At 51.1% G+C, this 15,064-nt stretch overlaps 6 protein-coding genes across 6 annotated transcripts; 4 read left to right on the plus strand and 2 right to left on the minus strand.

The window, feature by feature from the left end:
- Window positions 1-2,098: 2,098 nt before the first annotated feature.
- Window positions 2,099-2,804, plus strand: PODANS_5_1130 (uncharacterized protein; the record flags this gene model as incomplete). Its single annotated transcript, XM_001904189.1, has 2 exons — window positions 2,099-2,504; window positions 2,551-2,804. 2 exons carry the CDS (start codon window positions 2,099-2,101, stop codon window positions 2,802-2,804), a joined length of 660 nt encoding a protein of 219 aa, XP_001904224.1.
- A 707-nt stretch (window positions 2,805-3,511) lies between these two features.
- On the plus strand, window positions 3,512-4,724 carry PODANS_5_1120 (uncharacterized protein; the record flags this gene model as incomplete). The annotated part of the gene is made up of 3 exons (XM_001904190.1): window positions 3,512-4,025; window positions 4,084-4,438; window positions 4,544-4,724. The coding sequence occupies 3 exons, from the start codon at window positions 3,512-3,514 to the stop codon at window positions 4,722-4,724; spliced, it is 1,050 nt and encodes a 349-aa protein (XP_001904225.1).
- A 1,010-nt stretch (window positions 4,725-5,734) lies between these two features.
- PODANS_5_1110 (uncharacterized protein) lies at window positions 5,735-6,651 on the minus strand (the record flags this gene model as incomplete). The annotated part of the gene is made up of 2 exons (XM_001904191.1): window positions 5,735-6,205; window positions 6,265-6,651. The coding sequence occupies 2 exons, from the start codon at window positions 6,649-6,651 to the stop codon at window positions 5,735-5,737; spliced, it is 858 nt and encodes a 285-aa protein (XP_001904226.1).
- A 2,248-nt stretch (window positions 6,652-8,899) lies between these two features.
- On the minus strand, window positions 8,900-9,655 carry PODANS_5_1100 (uncharacterized protein; the record flags this gene model as incomplete). The annotated part of the gene is made up of 1 exon (XM_001904192.1): window positions 8,900-9,655. One exon carries the CDS (start codon window positions 9,653-9,655, stop codon window positions 8,900-8,902), a length of 756 nt encoding a protein of 251 aa, XP_001904227.1.
- Window positions 9,656-10,103: 448 nt separating this feature from the next.
- PODANS_5_1090 (uncharacterized protein) lies at window positions 10,104-11,402 on the plus strand (the record flags this gene model as incomplete). Its single annotated transcript, XM_001904193.1, has 1 exon — window positions 10,104-11,402. The coding sequence occupies one exon, from the start codon at window positions 10,104-10,106 to the stop codon at window positions 11,400-11,402; it is 1,299 nt and encodes a 432-aa protein (XP_001904228.1).
- A 1,979-nt stretch (window positions 11,403-13,381) lies between these two features.
- On the plus strand, window positions 13,382-14,752 carry PODANS_5_1080 (uncharacterized protein; the record flags this gene model as incomplete). Its single annotated transcript, XM_001904194.1, has 1 exon — window positions 13,382-14,752. The coding sequence occupies one exon, from the start codon at window positions 13,382-13,384 to the stop codon at window positions 14,750-14,752; it is 1,371 nt and encodes a 456-aa protein (XP_001904229.1).
- Window positions 14,753-15,064: the final 312 nt, after the last annotated feature.

The following is a 15,064-nucleotide window of genomic DNA, read 5'->3' on the forward strand; positions in this document are numbered from 1 at the left end:
CCTGGGCTTTGTGGGCGTTTTGTTGGTGCCTTGCCGCATCAGCTTTGTGGATAGATACCTCAGATCTCAGTGTGAGTATAGTACTGGTGAGAGTCCTTGCCGCAAGCCGTTTTCCGGCCGGCGTATGGTTCTTGAGTAGGTCCTTGACCTTCTTGGCCACCTGGGAATCCCCCACGGTATGGAAAGTAGGTGTTTTTGAAGAGAGATCCAACGGCACCACAGGGACTACCACCTGGCTTGAAGAGAGCGGTTTGCGCCTACGTATGGGCCATAATCCTGTCCCACGCCAGCCGCCGGCAATATTCTCTTTCCTGAAGCCCTGCTTGCGGGCAAAGTCATACAGCCGGACCAAGTCGACCTTACCGTCAGGCGTACAGTTGGTGAGGGCGTCGTTTACAGCCACAAGCCTCTTATACGCCTTCTTCACACTAGAAAAGCAGCCAATATCAAGGGGTTGAAGGACGTGAGAGCAGTAGGGGGACAGGAAAAGAAAGTAAATATTACTCCTATAGCACCGGATTATAAAGTCGTCAGTGGTATGTGAGCCATGGCCATCACAAATAAGAAGACGTGGTTCTGATGGGTCCTTTGGTTGAGTCCTTGGGATAAAGACCTCTTCAAGCCATCCAACGGCCAGGTCGTTACTGGTCCAACCGTTCGATAATACGGCCACATACCAGTCCTTATCGAATTGGTCCTTAAACCATTGCTTTTAAAGGTCTTAGCCTTTGAAGATTACCCCGGGGGGGAGGACTCTCCCATCCTGGGAGATACACTCCAGCATAGTAGTCCAGGTCCTTTTTCCATTCTGTTTAACGTATACAGACTTTTTATCCCTCATTAAAGACCCCACAACCAAGCCGTTCTCTCCCTGACCTTCCATTATTCCTACTTCATCATAGTTATACCTGTTCTTGGGCTTAATCCAGTCAACGGTAGAATAAAGGTTAAAGAACTTATTGATATTCTCCGGGGTATCTTCGTTAACTCTAGCGTAATCAATCTTCTTTCCCACCTTCGTTTTAATACTAGGATAACGGCCAATAAAGCGGGTTACCCAGTGCTTCCCAATGGAGTAGATATCGGCTTGTTCAGCCAGCATACTGGCCGCCAGAGCTCTTACGTTGGCGTGGGTGGGAGCGTAGCCAAGGCTTTCCTGACGAAGGATCCATTGAACGATGAGGTCTTCCTGGCCCTGAGTAAGCCGCTGTTGATTTTCATGGGCCTGTTTGCAAACCTGGGTTCCTAAGATGCGGTGCCTCAGTGTAGAACGTGGAACCCCGTGCTTGTCGGACGCTTGGCGCTGGCTTATACCAGCAAGAATGTCTTGTTCGGCATTTGCGAGATCTTCCTCGGTATATTTGGCCATTGATGGGTACCTGGAGCAAAAAGAAGAAAAAGAAATGGTCCATTTTTGACCTCTGGGGGTGGAATATAAAGTTGGGGGGGCTTTCGGAGGTCCAGGGTTGTTGAGGGTTTAATGTGGAAAATGGCACTGGTAAGTTCAAGCCAATGTGGGCCACCTCTGTGGGTGGGCCATTTCCTGGTCATCCAACCTAATACCTCGTATTGCGTTTACGGCGACGTTCTCCCGGAGCCTAGCTCCTCTTCCACTGTCACCCTTCTCACCTCAACTTCATCATTCTCAAGCACCCCGCTCACCACAACGACCTCCACCTAGAGCTCCATCGTCACTTCTTCTCCGCCTTCATCGACCATTTCAACTCGGCCTTCGTCGACCGTCCAGCCGTTCGGCACCTCTGCTCCCAGTCCGAGCGTCTCCCCGCTCTTACCTGGTGTTGTCAACAACTGCAACCGCTTTTACAAGATTGTGCCTGGTGATGAGTGCGACATTGTTGCCGCTAAGAATGGCATCACCACAGCTTAATTGAGAAGCTGGAACGTGATCAACACATGTATGTACCTTATCTTCAAAAAGCCTCCATCAGAAGATTCTTTTACCTGACAAGATTCAAAATTAGCTTGCTCAAATCTCTGGCTCGACTACTATGTGTGCTTCGGCATTCCCGGCGTGACCCCAAGCTCTCCCATCATAAGCACAACAAGCTCCGCCCCTACCCCTACCGTCTCCTCTGTCATGCCCGGTCACGCATCCAACTGCAACCGCTGGGACAAGGTTCGTTCCGGTGACCAGTGTGACACACTTGCCGGCCGGAATGGTGTTTCGGTCGCCCAGCTTCGCAGCCGGAACACACAAATCAACGCACAGTGCAACAATCTGTGGCTCGACTACTACGTCTGCGTTGGCATTCCAGGCGTAACTCCATCTCCAACGACAAGCACACCCACGTCTGACCCGACCCCCACAGTTTCCCCAGTCATGCCTGGCTACGCATCCAACTGCAACCGCTGGTACAAGGTTCGTTCCGGGGACCAGTGCGATACCATTGCCAGCCGTAACGGTATCACCATAGCCCAGATCCGTACTTGGAATAGCCAGGTCAACGCTGGTAAGTTGAGCCTTCTTCCATACATCTGTCTGCGTGACTGAAGCAAGTTCTTTCGTACCCCGACTGACAAACAGGACAGGCTGCACCAATCTCTGGCTCGACTACTACATTTGCATTGGCGTCCCTGTCACCGCACCGTCTCCGCTCATGCCTGGCACCGCTGGTACCTGTAACCGTTGGCACTTGGTTGCATCTGGGGACCAGTGCGACAACATCGCCTCGAGAAACGGCATCACCGTGGCCCAGTTTAGGTCTTGGAACACGCAGGTCAATGCCGGTAAGTCTACCCATTTGTCTCGTCGACGACAGACCCCTACTCCAGTGCTGACATGACTTGATTGTACCTACCTAGGCTGCACCAATCTTTGGTTGGGTTACTACGTGTGCACCCGTGCTGAGCCTGCTGCGGGGGCTTTGAGATGCTTGGTTTTATAAGTGATGAAGGAGGCTGTGGTTTTACGGTCCTTCTGCCGGTTGGGAGTCTGCGTCAATCAGCAAAGTCCCAGGCTGAGATCACCGTTCTGGATTCCTCTCAAGAATCAATCGAGGATTCTAGAGACAGGAGGTTTACAAATATGGTGATTATGTAATTGTGGAGATAACCGCCGCGGAGTCCGATCTGGTTCCATGGCACGGATGACGTCTGCGGAAATCAACGACAAGCAATGGTGCTCCGAATTGTCCATGTACTTACTGTTCATCCAACATCTCATAGCACTGTGATTATCTTTGTTGTGTCTGTCATTTCCAGTGTATCTACTCGCGATCGGGTGTATTATTGCGTCTTCTTTTTTTCGGCTTTTGGGGAACCATTTTTGGGGAAAATGGCTCCTGTAATTAACCCGCAAGCATCAAGTCTCCAAGATGGCCAAGCATTTCTCCACGTCGAGCTTTGGGAAGATTACTAATGACCATTGGCCCATTTGACAGCTGAACTTTGAATATATCTACGCATCCTCATCATGTAAACTGACCATACGTTTCTCTAAACTTGAGATTTCGTCTCACACAGCATCGACTCTAGTTCTCCAATTTCCGTCATGCCTATTCCAGAGACATACAAAGCCTTCAGGCGCACCACCGGCGACCTGCCGAGGACCATCGTCCCCTCAACTGAACCCATGGTGCAAGAGCTTGCGCCGCACGATGTCCTCCTCAAGATCCACGCCGTCTCCCTCAACTTTCGTGATGTCGGCATGCTGAACGGGCGCTACCCAGTGGATGTGATTGAGCGTGGCATTCCGTGCTCCGACGCAGCTGCTGAGGTTGCGGCTATCGGAAGCGCGGTGAAGGATTTCGCCATCGGAGACCATGTTTCGGTCAATTTCGATCTCGGCCATCTTGTTGCAGGCGATGACGAGCCGATGCAGGCACTTGGGGGTGATGTTGATGGCGTTCTGAGGGAGTATGCGGTTTTTGAGGATAAGGAGCTTGTGCAATTGCCCAAGCACTTGTCGTGGGAAGAGGCATCCACTATCGCGTGTGCCGGTGTCACGGCTTGGACTGCTCTCGACAACTTGAAAGCGCCGAATCCTAGAAGTGCCTTGTTGCAAGGTTTGTGTCTCATTTACTGACCCATGATAGTGAAATAGTGACTGACGGATTGAGCTAGGCACGGGAGGCGTCAGTCTGTTTGCTTTGCTGATATGCCTTGCCGCGGGCATCAAACCAATCATCACGTCCTCCTCTGACAAAAAGCTTGAGGAAATCCGAAAGCTCAGCTCTGATGTCGGTACCATTAACTACAAGACCGTCTCTGACCAAGTCTCGGAAGTGAAGCGCCTCACCGACGGCAAGGGCGTCGACTTTGTCATTAACAACACTGGACCGGCGTCTCTTCCGGAAGATATCAGTTTCTTGCGTTCACGTGGTGGTGTCGTCTCTCTTGTTGGCTTTTTGGCCGGTTTCAATGGCGACTGGCAGCCAAGTGCTATCATGGCGTTGATGTCGAAGTTTGCGAAGTTGAAGTAAGCTATTTCCACTGCCATAAAAGAATATTCTTTTTTCTTTTCCTTTGTTTCTTTTTTCTGGATTGCCAAGGACAATGATTTCACTAACGATGAGTGATCCAGGGGTATTGGTGTCGGCTCCAAGCAGGATTTCGTGGAGCTGAATCAGTTTCTGGCTGAGAAAAAGGTATCCCTTGCCCCGCTCGTTGACCGAGTCTTTACGTTTGATGAATCACCGGCCGCGTTCGACTATTTGTACTCTGGCAGCCATGTGGGCAAGGTCATTATCAAGGTGCAGGACTAGACATGACCTCCTTAGCACATTGCTAGCTGGAGGTCTTGCGGGAAGACGAGTTTGCAGGCAACTGGTGGCATGATGTTCATTTTGAAGGATGTGGGCAATTGTAATATGATCCAACGGATTCTGCATGGGATGAAGATATGAGGGTGGCTTTGGCACGCGAACGGAATTAGGGAACAATGTTTGTCTGGTCTTTGCATCGAAGTGTCTTCACATGTTCTGGGCCTTGAGTACATCCTCTCAGAAATTAACAGTTTTTAAATACAAATAGAACGTCTCCCGCTAGTTTCCATTGGCATGGGAATCTCCAACCTTGCTCAAGGTCTCCAAACATATATTAATCAGGCATTTCTTCATGGGCGTGGTGCTGTTATCAAACACTTTACTACCTTACGGAGGTTGAGATGAACAACTGAAGAAGCTGAGAGAAACGACTGAAGTAGCTGGGATTTGGCTGAGGCTAAGGATCAAGAGAGCTGGGACAAAGGGTTACTAGGTAGGTAACAAGCTCATATGGCCTTAGACAACTGGCCCTGTCACCCATTTCAACCATTGTTCACAGAGCAACACACCCCGCAATATAATCCTTCTGGATACCACACCGTCACAATACTCCACAATATCTCCCCTTCTCTCCTTACACAGCCTCACCAGCAGATCTTTCCAAACACGAGGTACTTATGCAGAAGCCGCCCCATTGGACTTGCCTACCTACTGTGGTATATTACTGAAAGGCAGGAGTGCACTATGTCTTTGAGGTAGTACCTATCTTACAATGCATTGTGGTTTATTGTGTAGGCATCTATCTATAGGTACCTTGGTGGGCAAACCGGTGCCAAGTCATATCAAGCGAGTGTGGGCAATGAAACGCCTATTTCCCTCCCTGACAGTTACATGTGCTTACTGAGCGCATCTCTATAGAACCTGAATAAATCACTCTCACAACCTTCAGTTTTGCGTCCCATGCTGGACCAGAACCCCAACCTTGACACGCCCATCAACCTGAGAGTTACTCAGCTATCCGAGTCAGGGTTGAAGCCAGGCACCTGATCACCGGCCGCCGCCTTCAGAGCAGCAGCAAAGTCGGCATCATTGAGCTTCGGCTTGGCATCCTGGTGGAAGTTGACCAACTTTGTCCGCAAGTCAACAGTCGGGTAGTGGTTCCATCCGACCAGCTCACCGAGAAACCACTCGCCGGTGTAATTCTCGATATCATCGTCGGCCTCGGCGGCCATCCTGACGCAGTGAGTCCGGGCACCATCCTTGTGGTAGACGATCTTGGCGCGTGTGCCATCGTGCAGGCGCGGCTCGTTGGTAGCTGTCGGGTACTCATTGTGGCATGAGGGAGCGACACGCTTGACTTGGTCGTCCTGGACGAACACAATGACGTGCTCCCAGTCGTGGGGGTGACCGTTGCCCCAGGCGGGACCGCAGATGAGCTGGTCCTTCTCGAAATAGTACTCGTACATGATGGCACACCATCCCTGGTGTCAATCGCGAGTTAGCAGGTGATTGGAAAACTCCGCCGGAAGGGGGAACTTACATTGTTGCACCGCGCGCGACTGTAGACGTTGTTGCTTTGCAGGCGGTTCTCCTCACGGCAGTTTTGGGCCAGGCAACCAGGGGGCACGCCGTCACCGGGGTTATGGATTCCGTTGTTGAGGTTGCCCTGGTCGTCCATGGCCGAGGTGTAGTAACAGCCATCGCCATCAAAGTCCAAGACAGGTTGGAACCGGTGCTCAATGTCGTCGGCACCGTTGGGCAATCTTCCGATCACATCACGCTTGGTGATGTTGACCTCGGGGTCAAGGCCAATCGTCGTCAGGAACGAAGGCGTGGACACAGCAGCGTTGGCGCTGGCGACGGGGGAGGCACGCACGCCGGAGAGAACAGCGGCGCCGACGATGAAGGCGGCGGTAAGGGAAGACATGTCGAAAATGTTTTTCTGTTGGTTCCTGAAGTCTAAGGTATGGCTGCTTGCTCTTGTTGGGCTTTGTGAGGCTGGATGAGGATGAGAAGGGGAAAACAAGACTTCATGTCGACATGAACTGGGTTTTATATACCTGTCCTAAGCATTACCGACAGGACGTAAACTACAAGTTATCTCTTCAGTCTTGGTGTAAGGATGCGCAAGGCATTCCATCGCCATAGTTGGTTAGGTCTTCAACTCCCAGAGTCCGAGACCATCCTTCAGCTTACTGTCGATCTGTGAAGCTGCAAGGTTGCCCGCCGTAAAGGTTTGATCACTTAAGTAAGAGGAAGTTGACAAGATCAACATGATCCTTGGTTTATTCTGTATCAGGTATATCAAAAGGACTGCTGCGCTGGGGACCACAAACGCCGACTCCCACGTGTAGAAGGTAGCACGCTGAAATGGCACAGCCCTAGTTACGTCAGCTCTGTTAGCCGAGCCTTAGCGCTAGATGTGCTATGATTTGGTAGGAAGAGGGTATGACGCAGTGAAGATAGGTGGTATTGGAGGCGCTTACCTGTATTGTTGATGTTCCTTCGGGCCACCTTGGCAGAGGATGAGTCCGGCGCAGTGGTACTACATGTTATTGCTTTTCCGACCTTGCCTCGAAGCCGTTTTCTTCCAGACTACAGAGAGCACCTCAGCTCCAGTAAACCAAGCTATGACACGACGTATCTCGAGGAGAATCTCGATGGACAACCTGACAACGATCGTCAGCCTGACCATGAGTGGTGTCATGTGGGGCACCAAAGGGCCCAGGTTTTCCCAGACCCACACCGGTTTGCTCTTGGGGCTGGATTTTCTTACTGTTTACTTTTAAAAACAACCAACTACTGTAATACCAATTTGCTTACCATTTTTTGGCCATTTTAGCCTCATTTTCGCAGCCAGTGACTTTCCTAGGTCGCCAGCCCAACACGTCAGCATAGCTCCGAAAGGCATCTCCTGGGACCCCAGCTACCCAAATGACCTGGCCTATATGGAACCCACTCCTCCTGTGATATCATAGGCAATGGCCGCACGGGACCTGGTGACCTCAGTGAGTACTGGTAATCTTCTTACGGATATAGAGACTCAAATATGTTCTTCCATCACCCACTTGCACCTGAACATCGTCAGCAGGTTTTCTGACTTTCTTGGATCAGCCAAGTCATTGTCGATTGGCTGTTGTACTCAAATCGAAATGAATACCTATATGCAGACTATCGCGTAAACTAATGCATGGAAGCCGGACCTTCATTCTTGGTCAGATCCGTGGCACCCAGACAGGAACAAAAGTTGGTACAAAGAGGCACGGCTCCTCGGACTTCAGCTTCCTCGCCCGGCAGGCAAGTCCTTTTAGGCTGCTGCGCAGTCACTTATTGATCGTCACTGCTCTCGTCAGCAGCCTAACTGCTCAAATTAATGATCACCAGTGCTAACTCCTTCTTCTGTTCTATTTTCGAGAGGTAGGTATACAAAATTTGCACGCAAGGCTTGGCCACCAAGTCACCACCTAGGTGGATCTGCCGTATTCCCTCCCAATCTCAAGTGCCCCCAGCCCCTTTCTTTTTTCCACATTACCAGTCTGACCTTGGATTCATTTCACCCAGGACGTCATTGATGTGCCTCATCATGTCCATTTTTCATCACCAAGAAGCTCCCTTCAACAGCCGGGAAGACCTGGACTATACAGCAAGTTAGTACCTAGGTAGATAGATACCCTATCTCCATGACCTGTACCCTCATCAAGGACCCGAGGGAGAAACAGGATGCTGCCAAGCCTGGTACGCAATCCATGTCTGGTAACAGGTGACCGCCAACGACGCCATACCAAGCAGCACAGCAAAAGCAACACCGCAGAGGGTAGCCATCAGCATGTACCTCGCCCCGCTCTTCCGTTCCAGTCGCCTGCCCAGCCAGCCCCGTGGCCTGGGAGTCTGCAGCTCATTGTGCAGCGCGGCCAGCCTGTCGGCGAGAAATACGTATTCGATGCTCTCCTCGCCTGTCTTGCGTATGGTGCTGACCTCCAGGTGCTGGATATCAGGATCAAGAGAGTATTGTTCTGTCAGAGACCGGAGAAGCCTTTTTGACTTTGGATCGCTCAACGGAAAGATGATGGTTTGGAGGGAGTCTAGAATCTCGAGAACCAGTTGACGCGGGAGAGCTCCACTGTTGTGTCGTTAGACAGCTGGTTTCTCTTTTGTTTCGGAGGGAACTCAGATACTTACACTCTGATAGAGTTAGATGGAAGGGAAAAGTCTCCATCACTTTTCGTCAGCCGAAGCTGTTCTTTGAGGAACGCGGTATGGTGATAAATTTCGAGTGTATTCTGGTTTCGATCCAATTTCAAGTGGTCCTGAATATCGTGGGTATCCCGAAACCGCATTCGTAGTCGTTTTTGGAGTTTGACGGCACGAAGTTCTGACTTCATCTCGATGGAAGAAAGGCTTTCGTTGAAGCTGAGAATCGGATGGTTCGTGGTGGGAAATAGGTCCTGTATGTATTTGCTAAATGGAACGTCATCCTTCCAGTGGAGCCTGTATGTACCCGTCTCTAGACGGTCCGGTGACTGATAGAGCGCTGAGCAATCTATCATGGTGAGGACATTGACCACAAGACTGCTGGCATTGAGTAGATTACTTCGCCTTGGTTCTCTGTGGGCCCCTTGATTGGCGATGAAGGCACAAAGCTCTGCTCGGGTGAGATCTGGGTTTGCCTTTAATTGGAGAATCGCATGGTGAAGATCCTGGTGTGTTTTGAATAGCCTGTTTTCGGGAGAGCAGCTGTCGACATAGTTCAAGATCAGTGCTTTGTAAAACTGGAAAAAGCGTCGAAGTTGGCCGATTCGTCGATGAGGACAGCTCCTTGAATTGCACTCTTTCCCAGACTCAAGATCATTGCAAAATTCCCAGCCCCAAAGGACTTTTCCCAGCCTTGGGAAGAGTGAATCTTCGACAGAATTCAGTGGTAGTGCAGACATGGCGGTTCGTAGATCCAAGAAAATCAATCTTGGTGAAGGAAATCAAGCCTCGATCACAAGTCTGTAGGTAGGTGATTGAAGTATTGTAACACACCTCCATGACTGGCTTCGGGTTTCGGTGAGGGGGTACAACAGCTGCCGATGCCGGACTCGGGGAATGCTTGCGCATCTAGGCAACGCAGTCCAATCGCAGATCTTGGCTCAAGCCTTCACGCATCGCGGGCGGCGGCGCAGTTGCTCAGCCTTTGGGCAGCCAGCATTGGGTACCGATTAGCAAGTGCGGGGATATAGGCCTCGTTCTGCGTGCAATTGTGTCTGGATGGATCATCCCGTAGGTACGTCAAGCGAATTTTGGATGACTGCGGAAGGCATCCTCTTCCGACATCTTTGTCTCCCTCCCCCTTTCCATCGACGACCACTGGAATTCTACCTTTAATTACCTGTTAGCATGACGTCTCTACTTCGCGCGATCAAGATTCAGAACCACAGTTCCGACAATACTGCACTTCTGCCAATGCGAGTCAACCCTCCTCGTGCTGAACCGGATGCTGCCCAGCTGAAAGAGAAGCTTGCTTCTCTGAATCTAAAGGGCGATGTTTCCGCTGCACAAATCAGCGCGGAGCTCGAAAAGTCTCCCAGTCCGCAAGATGCGGATGCATTCTCTGTAGTCGCGAGCGGAGCCGATTCAGGCTACGGGTCAACTGCCTCCACTCCCCAAGAAAACAAACACAATTTCTTGGATCGGACATCGGTCCCTGTCTCTGTTCCTCAGGTCTTCGACAAGCCAATTTCCGACGACCAACGGGATCGTTTCTTCGACTTCAGATACCAATACACCAACTCGCTCTGGAAAGCGATATCCAAGGGGAATAAGAAAGCGCACCCGGGGGACATTTCAATGAAGTTGAAGTACATGGGCTCTGACGAGGAGTCGGCCAAGCTTTTCATCGTTATACAGTGTGAGAAACGCGTTGCAAAAAGGGTGAGACACTTTTTTGCTCAGGAACACATCCAACAAGATCTGAAGCCCGATTTCGAAGTCTATATCTTAGACAAGGGTGTAATACGCCTGTCAACAGAGGACACGCTTGACGTCTTTGCCCATCTTGACGGGAGAGTTACGTTTTGCGGTATGAGCATCCGTATGGTGGTCGATGCAGCAGAAACAATTGCAACATTTGGCGGCTTAATAACCGTCACCAGAGGAGAAATCACTGAAGTGTTTGGGCTCACAGCAAGTCATCCAGTGGAAGGGAGCAATGACCTTGACCGGTCGGATGACGATGATTTCGACTCAGAGGAGTTTACAGACACAGATTCGATATCTGAGCTAAACGAGAGCGACGCATACCCACAACCGAGCCACTCTCCGAAGTTAAATGCGATGACCTCGATTGGTAAAGTCGCCCATGATTCCCTTCGCCTTTCCTCAACAACTTCAGCCAACCATGACTGGGCTCTGATTAAGTTGAACACTGCCGTTCTTCTCCCCAACCTCGCCCCCGATAGCCACCCGCCAAGCATTTTTGGAATCAATCTGTTAGCCTCCAGAGTGCCGTTGCAACCACAGCAGAAGATAGACGTGGTTGTTATGACCAGCCACGGTCTCCAAAAGGGATCTCTAGTGTCTAATGGGTCATCTATCATGATGTTCCCAGGAAGGACCTTTTTGCAGACTCTAGACCTCGTCCTGCGCTCCGACTCAGGTATGATGCTCAACCCTCGCCCTTTCCATGCTGACACATAGCTAATATCTATTTAGAGCTCCGTCCTGGAGATTCGGGATCATGGGTGGTGAGCGAGACCACACACGAAGTATACGGTCACGTCATATCTGTGGATGCGCTTGGCGAGGCTCATGTAGTCCCTTTAGAGAGCACATTGTCTGATATTCGAGCACAGCTTGATGTGGATGAAGTCGCTCTCCCAACAAAGGCCGATCTGGAACTGTCTTGGACCGAAACGCCAAAGATTACAGGGAATTCCGCTATGCCCATGGGCGACTATGAGCTTGGCCAAGACCATGATATAGCAGAGACCCAACACAAAGTCGGCTTGCATGGCCTCACCCAAGAAAAGCATCAGCCAGCTTGCACGATACGAGAGATTACGGACTCCTCAGACAGCGCCTTGTCAGTTCTGCAGCCCGTTCTTAGAGTTCCACTGCCTCTGAGCGCCCTCGCGGAGCAATCCAGGCAATTCGCCAAAAAACAGAACGAAGTCTATCTTTTCAGAAAACTATTAGACAGCCACGTGACAACTCTTGGGGAGCAGTCTACACCCACCCTACCATCTTTGCACCCTATGACAGAAGCCCTGTCAGGGAGCTCGAAAAGAAATGGAAAGCAACGATTGAGCGGTCTATATCACCGACTGAAGGTGAGGCTTTCGAGAAGGAACAAGGTGCTGGAGACTCGTGAAAGGGTGATGAACTGGGTGACCCCTCCGTCCGCGACTTCATATCCCTGTGTTTCGCCCTATAGCCAGGTCGATTCACCGCATCATCAGCAGAGCGTGCATTCGTCTGCAAAACCTTCCATCGAGCCTGACTCGGGTTATTCATCCATGATTAGCTCGCCGGCGCCCAGGCCACTTTTGTCAACTGATTCGCCAAGCAACCTCTTAGAATATTCCGGTTGACATCTTGAGTGTCAGGTGGGTGTCTAACTACAGACCAGGGGGTTAAGGCCCAATCTATAGATCAATAGACGTTGGATAGCCCTGAAGCCGTCCTTACCTCGATGCTTACCTTTCCAGATTTCGTGTTTGTGCTGTGCCACCTTATGCATGCCATGATCCAACATTACCCCGCACTCCAAGACACGCGGATCACCATTTATCCACAAGGCACTATCTACCTCTTGAAGCCAAACATGGATCGAAATATGAAGGCAAAAACCCTCTGCCCAGAATGTGTCGGGATCACTTTCGATGATGTAGCGGGCGACGCAATTGGAGCATTGGACCTCATGACTTGCTGGGAGAGAGGTGACACGCTCCCGGACCTACCTCACTTCAGCTTGTCGGCAAAGAACGGTTGCAGCTTTTGCGCATTCCTTTGCCATCTGCTCCGGGAACGACTCCCTAAGCAATATGCCGCCGTTACAGAGACAGCAGGGTGCCCTCGGGTTGTTACAGTTAAACTGGACACCCCGGCATATACGATGCGCTCAGACTTGATGGTTGTCACGAATGATCTCGCTGGAAATAATGACGCCGAGGAAGAGGATGGCCTTCACTCACTTTGTTTGACCTTTGGGTCTAAGGGATGGCCGCAAGACTGGCGGGTGCGCGTGAGGGTATATCAACATCCCGGCTCCAGTACGTCGCTCTTGATGTCCAAGTTGGTCGTTACCGAATCGAGGGCTTACATACATTGCAGCGGCTGTCTCTGAAAGTCTGGGAATTACTCTGAAAGTACCATCAACCGACGTACTCAACCAGGGTAGTATACAGACTCTTGAAACCTGGCTGAGAACCTGCGACGACGAGCATCCAAGTTGCCAAAACGTGGACTCCAGCTGGCTTCCCACGAGGCTCATATACATAGGAACACATGATGGTATAACCCCCCGTTTGATTCAGGTCTCCGGGGCCAGCCTTCCTTTGACGACGCGGTACATTGCCCTAAGCTATTGCTGGGGTCCCCCATCTCAGACCCGACCACAGCTAACCACCACCATCGCAACGCTGCCTCAACGGCTTGAAACAATCCCAGAGCATATAATGCCAGGCACCCATCGGGACTTGGTCCTCTTGGCCCGTCGCCTAGGCATACAGTATATCTGGATAGATGCTCTCTGCATCATCCAGGACAACCGTAAGGACTGGGAGACCGAAGCGGCATTAATGTTTCGGGTGTACCGCCACGCCTATCTGACTGTCGTTGCCGCAGCTGGAGATTCATGTCATTCTGGGTTCTTGTCTCGACCTGGAGTTGGCCCACTTGCTGTTGTCCCCTTTCAGTCACGATCGGGAACCGTGTCAGGCTCGTATCTACTCTCTTGGCATCAAGAGTACAGTGCCTGGGACGCAAACAACCCCAGCCATATGTCTGGCTGCTCGTGGGCGACGCGTGGCTGGACGCTGCAGGAAGATGTCCTGTCGAGCAGGGTGGTGTACTTTCGGGACACGACGTCGTTCTTTCGGTGTCAGACACAACGGTGTTTGGAGCATAGCACTACAGTCTACAGAAATGTTCATCGCTGGCAGGAAAGACTTAGTTCTTCTGCCTTGGCTGGTCCATCAGACGACAACAGCAGCAAGACGACAGAGGGAAGAGACAAGACGAACCTCTACAAATTGTGGCGGGCCATGGTTGCGGAGTACTCCCTCCGGAACCTCACGGTCGAGGAAGATAAACTGCCGGCAATATCCGGTCTGGCTCGGAGCTTCAATGTTGGACTTGATGACCAATACTTTGCAGGACTATGGAGAGGTGACTTTGTGAGGGCGCTGCTCTGGTCCACCCGCCACGACGCGGTCAAACCAGCCAAATTCTGTGCGCCGTCTTGGAGCTGGGCTTCGTGGAAAGGTGAGGTTGGATGGTCAAAGTCTCATTCCCTTCCACTGGTAACGGAGTGCAAGATTCGCCACATTTATGTGGCGCCCTTGGGTTCAGATCTATTCGGCAGGGTGAAAGGTGGTTACGTCGACCTGACTGGGTCGTTGCGTCCGGTTTCGCTGCGCCCAACAGACGTTAGCGTTCTGGCTGATAATGATCCCTATAGGGTTGATTTGTTTCAAGAGGGGGTTGTGGAGGCGTGGGCTCGAGGCGCAATAGATGGCTTCACGTCGTCGGGATTGAGGAACAATGGCAGTTACAAGGAGCCAGATGTTGCCAAACTGGACTGTCTTACAGATATTCAGGCATTAGTTCTAGCCTTTGGCTCGGCTCCAGTGGGTGTAGATCCTGACACAGACGATTTGATATTCTCGCAGCCGGAGTATCCAGTTGGCCTGCTGGTGGTGGCAGAGAAGAACAGCAGTCTGATGGATATGCCCACATACAGACGAGTTGGCGTTTTTCAGGCGCAGACTACGGCGGCTCAGGGACTACAGGCTGAGAAGTCCGTTTTCGATATCAGGCTTATTTAAACTGTATTTCTCAGGCTGTTCGTTGCTCCGGTTTAAAATATGTTAGTTATCAGTAAGTACGGTGAAGTTGTTGCAGACAACTGCTAAGACCATTAAATCCAATAAGCTTGCGACAAGGCCTTGATTTCTGCCCTCGCTGTTTACATTCATCTGGAAGGGTCCAGGGAGGAATCACCCCTTATCGAAATACCGCGCTTGTTTGGTGTTGTTTGACCGGGGAGCAATGTCAGTTCACGGCGCAGACGCTCCCTCGCGCGCCTCAGTTATGCGAGGGTGTAACATTACCACCACAGATGTGCATTCCAGTTTACA

Source organism: Podospora anserina, chromosome 5 (genome assembly GCF_000226545.1).
Source record: "Podospora anserina S mat+ genomic DNA chromosome 5, supercontig 1".
Taxonomy (NCBI): domain Eukaryota; kingdom Fungi; phylum Ascomycota; class Sordariomycetes; order Sordariales; family Podosporaceae; genus Podospora; species Podospora anserina.